Source organism: Apteryx rowi, unplaced genomic scaffold (assembly GCF_003343035.1).
Source record: "Apteryx rowi isolate R43461 unplaced genomic scaffold, aptRow1 scaffold_531, whole genome shotgun sequence".
NCBI classification, from domain to species: domain Eukaryota; kingdom Metazoa; phylum Chordata; class Aves; order Apterygiformes; family Apterygidae; genus Apteryx; species Apteryx rowi.
In genome coordinates this window covers 377,094-389,546 of record NW_020450796.1, presented here as the reverse complement: position 1 = coordinate 389,546, position 12,453 = coordinate 377,094, and the positions used below count along the sequence as shown (strand labels likewise).

Genomic DNA, 12,453 nt, shown 5'->3' with positions numbered 1-12,453 from the left:
TTTTTTTTTTTTTTTTTTTTTCATCTCTCTTCCTTTCTTCCCAGTGTGGAACAAATTGACTACGTATGAGTACATTCTGCAGCAGCGTCCCCAACAAGAGGCAAAAGAGGTAGACAAACAACTGGAATCTTGTCCCTCCCAAGTGAGACCCAGTCAGGTACTTGTTGTATTTTCAATCCATTTCTCAAAAAAACAGCCTCACTTGTCCACTGTGTCAAGTTTGCTTCAGTTCTGTGAGCTCCAAACTTTAGAGGCAGTTGCTAGGGATAAGACTTTTGAAATACTTTGGTGGAGTTGAGCAGGATGTGAGAGAGTCTAAGCCTGTAGCCTGAAGAGCAGTCTAGGCATAAGCAAGCACTGCTTTCAAAAGAATCAATCCCACCCATTCTCTGTCTCAGCTGCTTGTTTTGGGCCCTGCACTGTCTATTCCCATCTGCCAGTGCAGATGTCTGTTACAGTCTCGCAGTGCACAGGGTGGGGGAATCTCATCTGTGTAAGAATAGACTTTAAAAAAAAGATAGTTGAGCTAATGTATAGATGGGCTAGCTCCCTGCTGTTTGGTTCACCAAGCAGTCACATAAATGTTTGTGTCACCACGAGAGCAGATGACTGAAGGGTGGGAGGGGTCCTGTCACTGGGAAGGACGGGTTCATCCGTTTTGGTGGAAGTGTCACATTTTGCTGGCTTGTGTGAGTGATCTCATGACTGCGAGTGAGACAGAGTCTAAGACTAGAGAAATTGGGGTTAATCATTGAGCAGCTGATATCAAATTGTTTTACCATCTTGAAAAAGAAAAGGAGACAAATTATGTTCAGACAGGACCTAGATAGCCTTGCTTTTCTTTGAATTGAGCTCTGCAGAAGTGATAAGTATCTGTGTGATTCCTGTGATGTTGATCTGTATCTCTGTAAAAGAGGTCTTATGCTATCATACTGTGCAGTGGCATATGTTGTATTAACTGAGATATTTGGTGTAACTTAGTTTGCTGAAAGGCAGCTCCATCCTTGGGGGTTCTCAAAATTTGACTGTTCTAATTGTACCGGCCTTGAATGGGAGATTGGACTAGAGACCTTCAGAAGTTCTTTCCAGTCCAAATTATTCTGTGATTCAGTGATCCCTTGTAACTCCATCTAGCTCTGTAGTTACCTATTATACAACCAGTTTTATATTTCATAAGAAATTAATTAGCTTTTGTATGTAGAAATACATTACTCCTGATTTGGAATTTCTCATTATCTCTGGACTCATTAATGGTTTTTCCCTATCAGAGGAAAGTGGAAAATGAGTGAGTTCCCTTTTTGTGTCATATGGAGACCTCAGCTTTTCATATACATTTTTTTACTGTCTTGGAAAAGTTGAACTTTCAGTTTGAACAGAGGTTTCCATAACAACAAAAACGTTTGGCACTTTGTCTCTTAGAGCTTTGCTTACTATGAAAATTAAAATCATAATAAAGTTTTAGCTCTAATCGTTTTCTTGTTACTGAATTTTGACTGATACTGAAAATATACCTGAACAGAGGTAGACTCTGTATGTGTGTACATTTGAGATGAGACTGTTCAGTGATGTTCTCCTGTGTGCACCACTGCTTGTGCAGATCTGTTTGAATAAGGTTAATTTGAAGCAGCAAAGCTAGAAGAGGCAGGGTGAAAAGGAGTTCTGTATTTCAGGACTACAGTTAATACCTTAGGGAACAATAAAGACTGGAAGATGCCCAGTAATATTGTTAAGAAAAATGTTAACCCACCAGATTTTTCTTGTTTCTAACATAGCAACCAGAGATAAACACAAACAAATAGATTGGAGTAGCAGTACACCAAGTGACTTGCCTTTTGTGAACTAAGTTCTGTTGACTACAGCCTTTTTTAGCTTGAGCATACAAATCCTTTGTAATTGATCCAAGATTTGCAAGCATAAGATGGAAATCATGCTGTTCCCACCTTTGTCTTAACTGTTCATTCATTTTAGGGAATAAGAAGAAGCATGCATTTCCCCTTTAATACGTATATTTGAGCCTCATTCAAGCCTGGGTGTTGGTTTTGGCTTCAGTTTTACACATTTGTCTGTTGAGTCTCCATCCACATTCACATTAAAGGATTCTTATGCACTTGTAAAGATCCTTCTCAGAACACTCACAAAATAAAAGTACTAAGTTTGCACACTTAAGTGGTTCAGATATCAAAAAAATGCAAAAAAGTTAGAAATACAGTCTTTGCCTCTGTAGTGATAGCCAAAGCAGCATGTGTATATGGAACCATCAATACAGTAAAAGACAGGTGAAGGTCAAATAGTATGGGATATAAGATGAGGTTTACCTCCTATAGAATAGTACTATGATATTTTCTTTTTCATGATTTGAGGAGTCATTGAGGATTACCCTATGAGAAGCAGGTAGTTTTTTATTTCCTGGATACAACTCTTCAGTTGTGAACAGTGTGAACAGACATTTCTATTTTGCTAGTGAAACATCATACATATGTTAAACTGACAGGCATTTAATACATTTTAAAAAATAAAAGGGCTTTCACTATGAGTTATTTATCTAGTCTCTTGAAAAAATATCCAAATTTACTGAAAGTTATAGGGATAATTAAGAAAATGATCTGGAAGTAATACTATGAAAATAACCCTGAAAATAACGTAATACCAAATGTATGGCTGAGACCTCTACAGATGATGCTGGAACATAATCCCTTAAAAAATTACTTCCCTCACTATTTGAATAAGCATAATAAAGCATGTCCACCAAAGTGGAGCCTATTTTGAACTAAACTTACGGGTTGGTTAGCCAGCAGTTGTATATTTTTGTAGTTACTTTTGTCTCTAGAAAGACATTGCCATATAGACTCTAATTCTGGGACAGACAGTGAGAGGTGCTGATAGGATGGTATCCTAAAGAGTATATCATTGCATTACTCTGTACCATAGGTTAGAAATTCTGATTAATAGCTATCTTTGCAATAATATTTACTTTATGATACTGTTTCTTTATATTATGGATATCCTCACCATAAAAGTTATGTTTCCTGCCCATTATATCGTTGTTGACTTGCTTTGGACACTAATTCAGGCTGGTGAGATTTGATTTTAAATGCTAAACAAATTTTACTCTGCTTCCTTCACATCTTCAATATTGTTTCTATCTTCTAATATCTCGTCGAGGTCAATCTAATCTTCACTCTCAGCCTCAACACTCGCAGCAGACCCTGTTTCCCTGGGCCAAAGATCACATTTTTCTAGTTGATTCTGCTTCTCCTCCAACTTGACAGCATTTTAGGGTACTTTCCGCCACTGAAATGGATGATGAGAGTGACAGCTGCTGTGGGCAGGGAGCTGAATTTCACCAGAAGTTGTAATTGTAGAGCCTGGGAAGAAAGGCAGAAACAGCTGGTATTTGCCTTTAGAAGGGAGAGAGACTGAGCATGGCCAGGAACTGTACAGTGGCAATGAATTTTGGCAAACAATTGAGCAAGCTATTTGCAGTATGAGCAAGAGCTGAATCCTAACAACCCAACTGGTAAGGGTAGCTTCATCTTGCTGTCACAGTTGAAGGAGGTTGGATATGCTGCTGAGGGCTCCGTGGGAGCTGAGGGGGCCTGGGACTGTGTGCAAGAGCTGTCTAAGTGTAGCTTTTCTAATACTGAGAGAACATTGTATTTTCTACTTATCAATTTATTTCTGCTAGTTAGCCCTTGTGGTTTACTTTCTGTGGCTGCTTTGCTTATGCATATTTTACAAGGCTGAAATGGACAAAATGGATTTTAAAAAGCTCTTTTATTCCCTTCTTGGAAAGAGTTGTTCATGAAACACTCAAGATGTATCATTTATTAATCTCCTTTGAACTGCCAGGCCTGCAGTCCTGTTTGTAGACACTAAATCCTGATGGTTTTCACTAACTGTGTACCGTAATGGTCACAGTCCTAGGAGGATGTCTCCTGCTGCAGCTCATTTCAGGCACAGTGTAGTTTCCTCTGAAAAGACCTACATCTCTCCCACTATATAATTGTGGGAATACAAGATTGTGTCTGGTCTCCTTCATTTGTGATGCCACGTGCATGAGGCTTGAATGTAAGCGCTAAGAATTTGGTCTCCAAGGAGCTTAGGCAAACATTTATGCACACTTGATTTTCAGTCAATGATGAGCAATGACCTGACCTGAGTTACAAGTTACATTTGAAGTTCATGCAGTAAATTTGTGAGGATTATTAATCCTGCACTCAAGTAAACCCTACCTATAATAGTGAACCCCAAATAGCATACTTCTCAAACCTGAAACCTTGGAAAGTTCATATGCTTAACACCACTAAACCAATCCTCTTCAAATCTGATGTGAGTACTTACAAACTAGTTGCAAATTGCCTTTCCTCTTTTTCTTTTCTTTACCTATTTGCACGACCACTAGAGCATGATTACAAAAATTAACATGCCTGGAGTCTTTTCAGTTTGGCAACTCTCTTATCAACAATTAAATGAGTAAAGTGACTCCAGACATTCGTGCCAAGATTTTCAAAAGTAGCTAGTAATTTTGGAAGTTTCTCTTCTGGCGTGTAAAGAAGACCAGTAAAGTTGATCAGACCACAGTGTGCTTGCCTCTGACACTGGCCAGTTGTGGATGCTAAGAAAAAGAGTACAGGAACAGAATATACGTATGGTCCCCATAACACTCTCCCAGCATATGGCAATACTGTCTAGGGGCTTCTGGAGCACAGAGCTTCTAATGGCTTTGTACACGCAGGTTTCTCCCACAGTCTTTCCTTATTTTTTCTTGAATCCCTGTAACATTTAGCACCTGCAGCATCCTTTTGGCAGAGAGTGCTACAGTTTAGTTACATGCTGGGTCAGAAAATGCAACCTTCCTTTTGTTTGTTTCGAGCATACTTCCTGACTATTTTATTTGATGATACCTAAATATTGTAGTAAAGAGACAGTAAACAGCGGTTGCCCATTCGCTTTCTTCATACCACTCCTACCTGCCCTGAGGCTTTTCCTCTCCTGGCTGAAAAGCGCTGCCCCATTAGCTGTTTCTTGTACAGAAATTGTTCCATACCTTTGATAGTCATGTCAGTCTTCTCTAAGCCTTTATCCAGTTCTTCTGTGGGAGAAGGGACTGGAACTGTACAGAGTATTCAGTGTCCAGGCTGCCTATGAATTTATTCAGTGGCATGAAACTATTTTCTGCTTGTGTTTTTTATGTCTTTCCTTCTCATTCCTATCATCTGAAATGATTTCTTGGCTGCAGCTGACCGTGAACTCCATGAATTCTTTTCTAGTTCAGAGACCACTGCTTTTTATATAAAGTTTAGACTGCTTTTCCTATGTGCATTACTTTATATTTAGCAATACTGATTTTCATCTGCCGTTTTATCACCCCATAATTCAATATAACAAGAATCTTCTGCAACTCTTTGCAGTTTGCTTTCATTTTTATTGCCTTACGTAAGGGAGTATCATCAGCAGACTTCATCTCACTGTTCTGCCCTTTTCTACATTGTTTATGAATTTGTTGAACTGCAGAGGCCCTGGGTCCCTCAGGAACCTGTTTGTGTGATGTCCAACTTTGACTTCATTTTCTCAAGCTTGCTGATCAGGCTCTTCTAAAGAATAGGTCTCCCTGAGTTTGTTTAAGCTTAACAGCTAAAATTGCCAACTGCATTTTAAAATCTTCCCCATCTTTACCAAAAAAAGTTTTTTACCACAGTTTTTTTTTACCAAAAAAAATCTGCCTCAAAATGTATGTGTGTCTTTATAGTCACTGTGCACTAAATGTGTAAAGGAGATTGTCTTGCTAGTTATTCAAGTTTAAGAGCAGCTAGGAAAAGTATAGTGAACCAGCACAGCACGCCTGTGTCAAGGTTCTCTGGAGCATGGTTTATCCTTCCTGGGCTTCACAAACTGCATCCTGAAGCTGGGCTTCATAAACAGCATCATTTTGTACTCTGACCATCTTAAGAGTGTACTGCTTTTGAGGGAAAAATGGAAGCCCTTTTCTGTAATGTAGACACTTGGATTTAGGAGGCTTACTTATCAAACCTTCTTATATATTTACAAAGGTATGTAATGTTAAAATTCAGGGCAGCATTACTTTGAATTCATCTATACCTAAGTAAAATGAGTAAGGTGAAGCATTCTTGTCTGAAAAAATAGCACAATATTATTAGCCATACAAGATTCACACAAGAAACAGAAATTACTTTACTTTTTTCCTATACATTGCGTGCTTTCTTTTTGTCACCTCAATTCTGAATGAAAAAAATTTTTGCATTTAATACTTAACTCCTATTATTGAACTGTATGACTAATGAAGCTGTTAAGTGAGATTTTGAGTTTGGTCCCAAGAAATGTTAAGTTGATCTCCATAACTCTGCTGTGATGTGATTGTAAGTTGAGTCACATGAAATGCTGGCTGGGCTGACTGGGACCTCTGATTCTCTCAATCTTGTTTTCCCATCTTCTTAAGCAGCAGTTTCCTCTGCTGAGTTTCAGCTGTGCTCCTTGTAAGTGCAGACAATCCTTGGCATGGGGCTGAGGAAGGGGGAAGAAAGCATCTCTGTAGTGCAAATCTCTCTCCTCCACTGTGTGTCCATGTTGTTCTGAAAATGTTAATTCTTCTCTTTTTCAGGAAGCAGGCTTTTTTTCAGGTAACCCTGGCTATACAGACCCTGATATTCAAGTGGAGGACTCTCCAGCTGTAACTTCAGGAAAAGAGTGAGTAAAGTTATAGATAGGAGGCTCCCAGCAGCATGTTTGCTGAATAGAAAGTTATCACCAAAGTCATTGATGGTCCCTGAGACAAAAATACTTAGAAGGGTAAGGAGCTCCAATATTTTGACCAAGGTATGCTCAAGTCTCTGAGTTTCAGGAGGGTAAATGCCTGCAGAAGTGCTTGCCTTCCCTCCCCCGGGAAAATATCTTTCCTGGAAAACTCTAGACTGTTTTGTTTTAAAATTACTCTGAGGCTGCCTCAAATAGAGCTGGGAGCTGCATTTAAACTTGTATCAAAGCTTCAGTGCAACTTGAAAGCAAGATGGTGAGCTTTGTCATAGATGCACCCTTGAGTCTGCTTTGTGAGCAAAAAGGGAAATGTGGAAACCTGTTAAGTTTGTGATTAGGCTTAGAGAGCTTCTGGGTAGGAAGTGACAGTGAATGGTTTTCTGAGGTTGCCTTGGAATTAAACAGAAAACCCAGCTATTGCAGTTTTGAGAGCTTGTGCATACCTGGTCATCTGAGTGGCCTGTACAAGGCATATCTATGAAAGTGTAGCATTTGGGTACATCCTTAACAATTCCTATTTTTTTGCAACAGGTCTAAATTAAAGTTGAAGTCTAGCATGATGTCTAATTTATTTATCACTCAGACCCTCATATTAGAATATTCTTCATATTCAATTAAAAACATAAGAAGATATACGGAAAGTTCAGCTAAAATTTACCCTAAACCTGCACTTTTTTGCTACAATGCCTCAGTTCAACAGCTAATCACATGACCTGCTCAACACAATGTCCTAGCATGCTTTTGCATCAGAAAATAAGACCTTAAACTGTTTCTATTCCCCTTAGATTTTTTCTTGAATATATTATTTTTGTCCCTTAAAGATTGTGACCCTTTCAGACTGTTTCCCTGGAAAAAGTCTACTATAGAAAACACTCCCTTAGAAGCCCTTTTTTCATCTGGGGAAAGAAATCAGTCTCAAAAACATCTTCAGGTTGAGTTCATGCTGATTTTGCATTTACACCCCTACATCTGTATATCTCTTCTCAAGCAATAAGGTTTATCTATCAAAATCAGTAGTTTCAACTCCATGTGGAAGCTAGGTGACATCACAGAGTACTAATAATATAGTGTGCTGCTAAGAGCCACTGCTTCACAAAAAAATGGTGTCTTCTGTTATCAGCTTAAATTTCTGGGTAGATTTGTGCAATAATTTCTATATTGAGCTCATTATAATTACAGAGTTTTAGGGAGTCAAGAGACATGAGCCACAACATTTACAGCAGATGAACTGCTTTCCTTTAGGAAAGCACTTATGGTAAAAAAGCATCCTTGTCTCTTAATTAAGCCTTGCCTATTAACTCCTGGCCCTGGGGAGGGGGGAGGAAGCCCTTCAGAGTTTGTGCACAGTTGTGCAGGAACAGTTACGCTGCAGTCTTGCTGGGAATGCTGTGCTGTGCAAAGGCTTCAGCCTGACTGAAGCTAGGTACGTGTAAAGAGAATGGGCATTAGAGTTAACTAGTGTTTAAGGAAGCATCTCATATATCTGCTATGTATTTTAGCTTTTCAAAGCTCTGTGTCCACAATGATGAAGCAGATCCTGAGCAGAGCTCCTCTCCTGACCTCCCATCTCTTCAGTCTGCAATCCCTTCTCAGGTAAATGGGAGACTTGCTGCATTCCATAACTTCTAATGCTGCCAATTCATGGAGTTGCGTGGGTGCACACTCACAGTAGTGCAGTCTGTTTGGGCTAACCTCCTTCATACGCATGCCCTTCCATTCCTCAGCATGTATGTGCAGATATGGCTATCCCCTGCAGTCACTGTATCCAAGAGAGACTCTCCTGTCTTAGCTCACTCATATCATCAGATGCATTCTGCGGTTCCTTCATAAGCCCGCAGCTTAGCCGTAATGCATGCAGCCTGTACAATATCTTCCTGTTTCAATGCAGTTCAATGAGTGCATCAATACTACTTCATTGACATAACAAGCTGTATGCTTCTGTAGAGCAAAACTGAACAGTTTATACATTCAAATTTGGAGGTTAGATCATCTGTCCAGGGAAAGACAGCATGTGTGGATACAAAGCCCTAGTGTATAAAGCAGCTGTCCAGGGTCAAGTTTTCTGCTTTTTTGGGGTTCATGTCCACATTTTGTTCCCCCCGCTCCTTGATCAAATGGCAGGTCGTGGTGCTCTCTCCCTTTCTTCCAGGCTTATTAATCAAAGTCTTGTCATCTAAATGGTAAAAAAAAATTCCTTTTCAACTGTACTTGTATTTTGGACAAGAGTTGTCTCTCTCTTGGTATGTCCTGTGCTATGTGATTTTTAGTCCTCTTTTCTAGTTTGTCTCTACATTTTTCCACCAGTATCTCATATATCCTCCAGATGTATGAGACAACAGCCTAAAGGTATGCAAACACACAGAATTCTCTGTATGCAGGCAATGTATGTGTTCATTAAATACCTGTTCTCTATAGCTAGTCAGTCTATTTTGGGTTTTATAGTCAAAAGTTTGGGGACTGTTTAGCCTGGAGAAGAGAAGACTGAGGCGGGATCTTATCAATGTATATAAATATCTTAAGGGAGTGTGTAAAGAAGACAGGGCCAGACTCTTCTCAGTGGTGCCCAGTGACAGAACGAGAGGCAATGGACGCGAACTGAAACACAAGAAGTTCCGTCTGAACTTAAGGAAAAACTTTACTGTGAGGGAAACTGAGCACTGGACCAGGTTGCCCAGAGAGGTTGTGGAGTCCCCATCCTTGGAGATATTCAAAAGCTGTCTAGACAGGGTCCTGGGCAGCCTGCTCTAGGTGACCCTGCTTGAGCAGGGGGGTTAGACTAGATCATATCTAAAGGTCCCTTCCAACCTCAACCATTCTGTGATTCTGTGAGTCTTAAACTACAAAATACTCTTGGTCTTTGGTCATACCTAATGCTTATTTTAAAAAACAGGAGCAGTTAAAAGAGATAGCAATTAAAAAACCTGAGTGCCTCTTCTCTGAGCTAACGAAATGACTTCCCTTCTCTTGGACTTCTTGCTTTCACAGCAACAAAAAAAAAGAAGAAAGAAGATGCATAAAACTCCTTCCTCAGCAATGGACAGCAGATCTAAAACACACACTAGACCTTGGCCCTCTTTCCCAGATCCCCAGTCAGGTGAGAGTGCACCAATCAGCTCCTCTGTTCTATAACTGTTCCAGTTAGCTGAAATTTAAAGGAATAAATAGAAAGATGTTTTTAAAAAGTAGAGAGAAGAAAGAAGTGAAGAACACAAGCTCTTGTTGGGATACCTAAGAAATATCATGGGCTTCACTTTGGAAGCATATTTGTTGTAAAGAGCTAATGGGGTGTGTGATGCCAGCTTCTCCATATTCTTTATTAGGAATTACAGCTTTAAAAGAGGTGGGAAAGAAACAAGAGCTGCCACCAGAAACTGGAGCTAGAGTGAACAGAGGAGTATACAAGGCAGAAGGGACAGAGCAGCCACAGGAGAACTAACTGACAGGAAGCAAATGAAGGGAGAGACCAGAGAGCAATAGAGCATGTACAGAGGGGGCAAAAGAAAAGGGAAAGGAAGTGAAAAGCAAAGCAGAAAGCAGAAGGAACTTGTTGTAAAGAGCAAAACACTTGTGAACCTAAAATCAGTTGAAATGGTTATTTCTTGGAACTCTTAGTCCTAGAATAGCTGAGGAAAAGGACTGTTCTTACTCTTGATAGTTTGATCAAGATGTTATTGTAGCAGCACAATTAAACAATGATGCTTGTTCCATATTCCTGGGGAGGAAGTTGTGGTAAAAACTATTGTGATGAGGTCTAGCTTTACCAAGGATCGCTTTCATTTTTTAAGGAAAAATTAGTGAGAAGAGCAAAAGGGAAAAATAAATCTTCAAAACTGTATTAAGCTACTTAAGCAACTGTATCAGAAACACAGAAGGCAGGAGTTTCCTGACTCAGTAAAAAGAAGGAAGCAAAATACTAAACTGGTACGGTTCTATAGCCAGGAGTTGGGTAAAAATGAGGGAAATACAACCCTGGCAAAATTAGGAGAAATAAATATAAGATTCAGGAGGTAAAATATAAGATGAAAATTAAAATAGACCTTGAAGAACTCAAGAACAAATAACCAAGTACCTGATCCAGAACAGGTTTGAGTATTTTTATAAAAGAAAACACTCATAATTATGTTAGCCAAAATTTTAAACAGAAAAGGTAGGAGACCCGTGTGCTTCTTGACATCTCCTTGAATTGCAAGAAGGAAACTCCATGGAGCAGGTTATGCTGTAACTGTTATTTTCCCTAATATTGCTGTAATCTTCAGTGCGCAGCAGTTCATCTGTGCAAATGAATTGATAGCCAGGCCAGCTGTCTGGACTGCCTTTCTGATTACTGGCAGACAGAAATGAAAAGTGTCGTGAAAACCCAGCACTGGGAGGAAGTTAACTTGCCTAACAAGGGAGAATGAGTGGGTACACTGCTGAATGCAGAATTCTCTACATTTTCATATCTAATTTTGCATAAATATGAATGATTTCCTTTAACACTACTGGATCAGCCAAATCAAAGTTCCTGGGCTTGTTGATGTCTGCATGGGGCTGAGGGAAGTCTCTCTCTTCTGATGCTTTCTTTTCCATTTCTTTCCATCTTCAGAGTTCCTGGCCACAGCTGCTGCCACCTCATCTTCCCACAGCCGTCGCCTCTTAGTGCCAGCTTTTCCTGTGAGAGCTGCTTTTCCCCCTGGCAGCATCGGCCCCATCCAAGCAGCGGGACCCCCTGCTGACTATCACTCAGAGTCTGCCGAGTCCATGGATGAGATTCCTGTGGCTCAGACCCGCCTTGGGAGCACAGCCCTTCATAGACCTTCCAAGAGTAGCTCAAGCAGTTCTCAACACTCTCCCTTGTCCACAGGCAATCCCAGAGGTGACAGGGAGAAGAATCTATATTCTGGGCACAAGGAAAAAACGAAAAGCTGGCAGCAAGACAGCAGCATGGAACAAGACCTGAAACTTGTCTCTAAGATCCCTGCTGTGTTTGTAAGTAAGAGCAGTGGAGAGCCTCATGTCTCTCAGCCCCAGCCTAGTGAGAGTATGTCTGAGCCACACCACAGAAAATGCACCACCAAGCTGTACATGGGCAGACAAAATCCATGCTTAAAGGACATAAGGACAAACACCACAGCAGCCTAGTAATCAGCCCTCCAAAGCCATAACCTTGTGGGACAAGGAAAGAGGTTCTCATTCTACTTGTATGTTGCTGTTCAAAGATCTTGACTCCAGTGACTCATCTTATTCCCTGGAGTCAGCAGAGTCCCTTTGCTTGATACTGTCCCCCTTCCAGCAGACCCAGCTGAGAAACAGGAAAAACCCTGCTGCATCATTTTTTCCAGCTGCTACCTGCTTCTAAGCCAGGAGTGGCCCTTAACCCCATTCCACTCTCCTTGTCAAGGGGGAACAGACTCCCCTGATAGGGATGTGCTCAGGGCTGTCACTGATGATGGACTGCAGTGTAAGTACTCTGTAGAGTGCTGAGGGACTGATCCCTAAACTCTGTGCTTACCATCACACTGCAGCAAAACATTTGGTGCTGCCTGACTAAAGGCAACAGGCATCAGCGTGGCAAACCTGAGGTGGGTACCTTGACATGTTCCTAAAGAAAAGTACTTTCCCAAGTAAAAGGCTGCAACCTCCTGGCACTTTGGAAACTAATACTGCAGTAAATTTCATAGAGAATGTGTGGGGAGAAACAAG

The 12,453-nt window shown here is 40.5% G+C and overlaps 1 protein-coding gene across 1 annotated transcript in view; it reads left to right on the top strand.

Annotated features, from left to right (window-relative positions):
- ZDHHC1 (zinc finger DHHC-type containing 1) overlaps positions 1 to 11,892 on the top strand; it is a 22,048-nt gene extending 10,156 nt beyond the window's left edge. The window contains exons 6-10 of the mRNA XM_026080993.1: positions 45 to 157; positions 6,620 to 6,705; positions 8,271 to 8,364; positions 9,757 to 9,865; positions 11,357 to 11,892. Coding sequence (XP_025936778.1) covers positions 45 to 157; positions 6,620 to 6,705; positions 8,271 to 8,364; positions 9,757 to 9,865; positions 11,357 to 11,892 — 938 coding nt within the window. The remainder of the gene's footprint in view (positions 1 to 44; positions 158 to 6,619; positions 6,706 to 8,270; positions 8,365 to 9,756; positions 9,866 to 11,356) is intronic.
- The last annotated feature ends 561 nt before the right edge of the window (positions 11,893 to 12,453 follow it).